Genomic DNA, 5329 nt, shown 5'->3' with positions numbered 1-5329 from the left:
AATTGAAAAAGATATCAGAATTCTAAAAATTCAAAATTCTGAAACATAAAAAAATGGAGAAAGCTGGCAAACGAAGCCAGCACAACAAAATACTGTAACAAAAAAAACAAGGGGAGGAATCCACCCCAATAAAGGGATTTGTGAGCATACAAAGCGCCAACCATAATCCAAGCGATTGAACGGTATAATGATGATGATGATTACCTACAAAATGAGGAAAAGCATTTCTCCTAACTGTAGGGTTGATCTCAGTTGATAGGGAAATCTTTTATGAGTATGCAGTTAGTTCCCAACGGAAATGTTTTCCTTGGGAAGGGTCAAGAATCGAAATCGAAATCCAGTTAAGTCTGCCAAATATTTTTACGCTGGAATCACTTCGCCAACGAGTTGCACCAATCACAACCTGCTTGAACTATAAATTTACTTTATGAAGGACAGTAACAAAGTTGTATTAATTGATTTCGTTAGACTAAACATATTTTAAGAGTCAAAAAGCAAGAGTTAATAAACAAAAGTCGTAATTTTCCTTCGATGACAAGAGGGCGTCATTTTACATTTAAGTCGAGTGCGTAGGGTGATACGTCCTCCTCTTCCTCCGGACTTGCCAATTGATATTTTCATAAAATATTAGTGAAGAGCAGCCTGCAAAAATTTGTTGGGTAACCCTTCATAATACTAATTTATAGTTTAATAATATATGGTGGCTAGCCAGGACCAATTAAATGGAAAATTTCAATTTCAATTGAAATGAGGTACTTTAAGGTACGATGCTAACCTGGCCTCCAGCCTTCAGTGGTAGGAACAGTGCTACTTACTACTCAGTCCATTCAGAAGCAGCTATCTCAGCGTGAAAAATAATGGAACTAACATATAAGTCGAAAGACAAACGATAGACTGGTAAAAGTAGTAAGGGAGATCGACCACGAAAGAGGTGCAATGATAACCTGGACATACGAAGAAGAAATCTATTGAGGAAGAACAAACGTTAGACTTAGTATCAAAAAAAGGAAATGAACTAGTGACTCTTGAAACTTAGTATTCTTTTTTATTATAAATCTATTTTATAGACGAATAGGTACCTCAATAGGTTATTTAACAATGAAAATTAGAAATGAATTGGCCATTGTATCAGATACCCTAAAACTAGTTTCCCTTTCTTGAAACTGAATTGTATATTTTTTTACAAGCAAGCGGCTGCTGATATAAGAAAGTAGAGGTCCATTTCTTGATAGAATGTTGTTTGCATCTTATATTTTCTGTTACATTTAGGGTTGGTAGTTATAAAATTTGGCAACAATAAAGCGAAAATGAAAACAAAACATTATTAAAATATTGAACCTAAAAAAATTCAAAGAAACATTTAAACAGGAATCTCTAGGTACTGAGATAATTTCAGTTTTTTGTTTTACAATTTTTGAGATAACTTTCATAACTTGATGATAATTATTTTTAAATATTTTCATTCCCAATTGTTTCACATATTTCTTAAAGAGCTTTATTTCCTATTGTGTCAGTGGAAAAAAATAAATTTTAAAGATGAGTGTCCACGACTATTGGAAGTAAATCACATTCCTGGTGCACTTCGTTGTTGATGATAAGTGCAGAGTATCCGATACCAATTATGTTTGGGTTAAGATTTTCTTTCACCTTGTGGAACACATTGTTGGTTACAGTCGGCAGTCTCTCCTGGAAGGATGGTAAATCTAGTTATATTGAATCTGCGAGCCACTTTTTAACGACATTTTGGACATTTTTTGATAAGTAGTAGCAGAAATATCATGAATCTTGCTACTACTAATTGCAATATAAGCAAATATAACTGTATACTTCATGTACCAGTATTGAAATCTTAATTTTAAATCAAGAACACAAGTTGCCATGGATTTTAGCGTACATGTATTAAAAATTATCATGTGGTACAATATGTCGATGTCAATATAAATTCTGTTCCTTAAAATGTGACATAATTTTGTATAATTACTTCAACTTCCTTATTAATATGGATGATGATGAAGAAGAAATTGAAGGTAAACATATTTCCCATAAAATTTTTGTATACTGCAATCAATTGAAGTGTATAATATTTTTATTTTTACCATTGTTCTAATAATTACAATATCAAATGCTTTCATATGTGAATTATTTCTTAATAATTTATTTTTCATTAGTTCCTATAACTAACGACCTAGAGCAAAGAGTAGCAGAAGCATTTGCAGTTTTTGACCCCTTCCAAACTAAAATAATTGAACTGAAAGATGTACCTTCTATAATAAGAGGTTTGGGTTGTTGTCCAACTGAAGCAGAGCTTCAAGACATCATTTTAAGCTTAGAAACTCAAAAGTATCCCGGCTCTGTTCATTTGGTAAATTTTTTGCCACTAGTAACGGATTTGTTTACACAACATAAGTAAGTTTTACAATCACAAAGGGTTAGAATAATTACAAAAAAAATGTTGGATACAAATGTTGTTTGTTTGAAATTGTTGAATAGAACCACACATAATAAGGAGCAGAAAATAAATTTTGACAACTTTCAAGTCTTTCTTCCTACTAGTACTCGGTATTACATCGTCGTAAAAAATTTTATGTAGAATGTTTAAATACTTTACTCAAAACAACTTGTAGATTCCTTCCTCCAACTCCCGACAAACTTCTAGAAGCATTTCGAAGGCTAGATCCAAGAGGAATAGGTTGTTTAACAAAAGAAGAGCTTACCAATTTGATGACTACAGAAGGAGAACCTTTCACCAATGATGAATTGGAGGAAATGATGGAGATAGCTTTTGATCCATTGAGTAAAACAATCAATTACGAGTATTATGTCAATCAACTACTGGTGAATATTTCAATTCTATTTTTTTATGGCTTATTAGATTAATATTTTAGTATGAACCGGAAGGGGAGAAAAATGTGTATACTTTGGCGGATCGCATTGAAGCTGAAAAACCTCCTCCACCACCGCCTCGTAAGACAATGTCTGAATATTTAAGAGAAGCTGCTCAACAAGCAGAATAATAATCATACTGTACATTTTAGCAAAATATAATACTTTGCTGAATAAAAACGCATGCTCAGATGAAGTTCAGCTGATTATTTCGTGCAAGATCTCGCACATGCAACATTATCGGTTTGGTGTCATTTTGATTGCGTGCAAGCAGCAATTCCAATTACTTAGATTTGTTATCATCATTTTAAACCGGCCACAAAATATTGAAGCAAATTTTAGATAAGGTATTTGTTTAATTCACTTATTGAATTTTTGTTAGTGGCAGCCATAATGCAATGGCAAGAGACTTGCATAATGTTAAGCGACGTGCAATATTCACCTATGCAATATTTTGACCTTGTAAAGAACGCTTGACGTGATGCAATATAACGTGCAATGCAACGCAAGACGCAATATTTCTTGATCGAAAGCATGCGCAGATGAAGTTCACCTGATTGTGTCATACAACAAAAACCTTGCAAATGCAACATTTTCGATTTGGTGCCATTTTTATTGCGTTCAAGTTACATTTCTAGAGAGAAATCTAGTTACTTTCGGTTTAACAATCAACCTCCCCATCCACTGACAACTGTTTTCTTGATTACTCAGCTGGTCATGCTCATTTTTACTAGTGATAAAATATTAAATAAAATTTGAGGTTAAGGATTTGTTCACTTTTACTTATTTTTGTTACTGGTAGCTATGATGTGTGGGGAAAGTCAAGAGACATAATGTCAAGCAACGTGCAATATTCACCTGGGCAATATTTTGACCTTGCAATTTCTTGCACAATGTCAAGCGGCCTTAAGAAAGTGCATGCAATTTCTTGTACCATGACAAGCGGCCTTTAAGCACAAGCACCATATGAAAACCACAACTATAGATAAAGCTCAAGAATAAGCAGTCATGAAATTGCAAAAATAAGGTAACAAAATCAAAAAATAATGAAAGAAATCATAGAATTACTTATTTCACATCCATTATGATAATTTTTGAACAATTTGTTCAAATAGAAATATGGTATATGCCTGCCTATGCCCATTTATACGGTCTTACATACAAGTCTTCACCGAGATCAATTTCTACAGATATGTGTAGTTTTTGTCCAGGTTTAAGGGGTTTTTCAATAGCGATGACGCGGCGCTTCTATCTAGGGATATACTTGGGTAGGGAAGGAATGAAAAATTTGACAGGAAGTATACGCTAAGGGATTTTTGAAACCGTTGGTAATATTTGTACTGAACACACACATTTCGATAACCAAGTTATCTTCTTTAGAGACGTGAAGGTGAACTGAAACCTATTTTATACTAAATTTTTGCACCAATGAACTACTTCCCGCGAAAAATAATTGTAGGGGGGAAACGTCTTCAACGTCTTCATTACTTAACTACTGAACTATAGAGTGAGCTGTAGGGAATAAGCCCGTTGTTCCTAATTAAACTGCTCTACCGCAAATCAACTGCAAATTTGTTATTTTAAATACACCTTGTATATTAATACATTTTTGAAATTTACATAAAATTTTAAAACATTTTTGTCCAAAAGCTTTTTCCGAAAAATGCATACTTTTTGATTATTAATTTTTTTGTAAAAAATTTGACCGTTGCAGACCCTTTAGGAAGATACCTTTAAAGATATGAAAATGGTTTCTATTCGGTTGCTTTAAGCAAGGTCAGACGTATTTGAATCTATATTGAACAATATTTCGTTTTATACAGGGTGTGTATAAAAAGTATTCAAAGGTTAACTTAAATATCAAATTTCTTTATTTTTCTAAATAGAACTACCCGGTTTTTTCTATTTTAATGCATTCAGGAGTAAAAAATAAGGCAAATTCATGTATACTTTCCTAAACCTAAATCTCACCGTTATCCAGATATTAAATATTTGAACCGTTGATACAAAGAAATCAAAGAGTGTTTTTCTTTATCTTGTCAAGGTCTGTAAAAAAAATCAATCACATATCTATTAAAGTAAGAAAGTTATTTCAATAGATCCATCCTATACATAAATACTATTTACTGGTTGGTTGAACAAGAAATCTATTAATTAATTAAAAAGGCATTCTATTGTCACTTAGAAGTGAAATTATTGTTGTTATTTCCGTTTAAATATACTCATACAGCCTGATAGAAAATTATCAATAAGAAACTATTTAAATTATTCCCTTGTATATGCACATATTCGGTCAAGTTCTCCAAAACTTAGTAGATTTTCCCTTGCCCAATTCTGTCTCCAATTAACTCCATAGAAACCGCAAGGGGTCGGTATTGTCCCACTCTGCACCTGAAAGGGTCAATGGTAATATCAAAGGCCCCACATGCACCATCGATTCATATTG

General features: G+C 32.8%; 1 protein-coding gene across 1 annotated transcript; it reads left to right on the top strand.

Annotated features, from left to right (window-relative positions):
• Nucleotides 1-1999: 1999 nt before the first annotated feature.
• On the top strand, nt 2000-3014 carry LOC130443341 (dynein regulatory complex protein 8-like). Its single transcript, XM_056777911.1, has 4 exons — nt 2000-2027; nt 2169-2406; nt 2625-2835; nt 2886-3014. Exons 1-4 carry the CDS (start codon nt 2000-2002, stop codon nt 3012-3014), a joined length of 606 nt encoding a protein of 201 aa, XP_056633889.1.
• Nucleotides 3015-5329: the final 2315 nt, after the last annotated feature.

Source organism: Diorhabda sublineata, chromosome 4, assembly GCF_026230105.1.
Source record: "Diorhabda sublineata isolate icDioSubl1.1 chromosome 4, icDioSubl1.1, whole genome shotgun sequence".
Classification (NCBI taxonomy): domain Eukaryota; kingdom Metazoa; phylum Arthropoda; class Insecta; order Coleoptera; family Chrysomelidae; genus Diorhabda; species Diorhabda sublineata.
Note: the sequence above shows the minus strand (reverse complement) of the source record. Positions and strands in the feature narration are given on the sequence as shown.

Coding starts and splice junctions, on each gene's coding strand:
- LOC130443341 (XM_056777911.1), top strand. CDS start 2,000: ATGGATGATGATGAAGAAGAAATTGAAG. Junction 2,028..2,168: donor TGATGAAGAAGAAATTGAAG/GTAAACATATTT, acceptor ATTTTTCATTAG/TTCCTATAACTAACGACCTA. Junction 2,407..2,624: donor GATTTGTTTACACAACATAA/GTAAGTTTTACA, acceptor AACAACTTGTAG/ATTCCTTCCTCCAACTCCCG.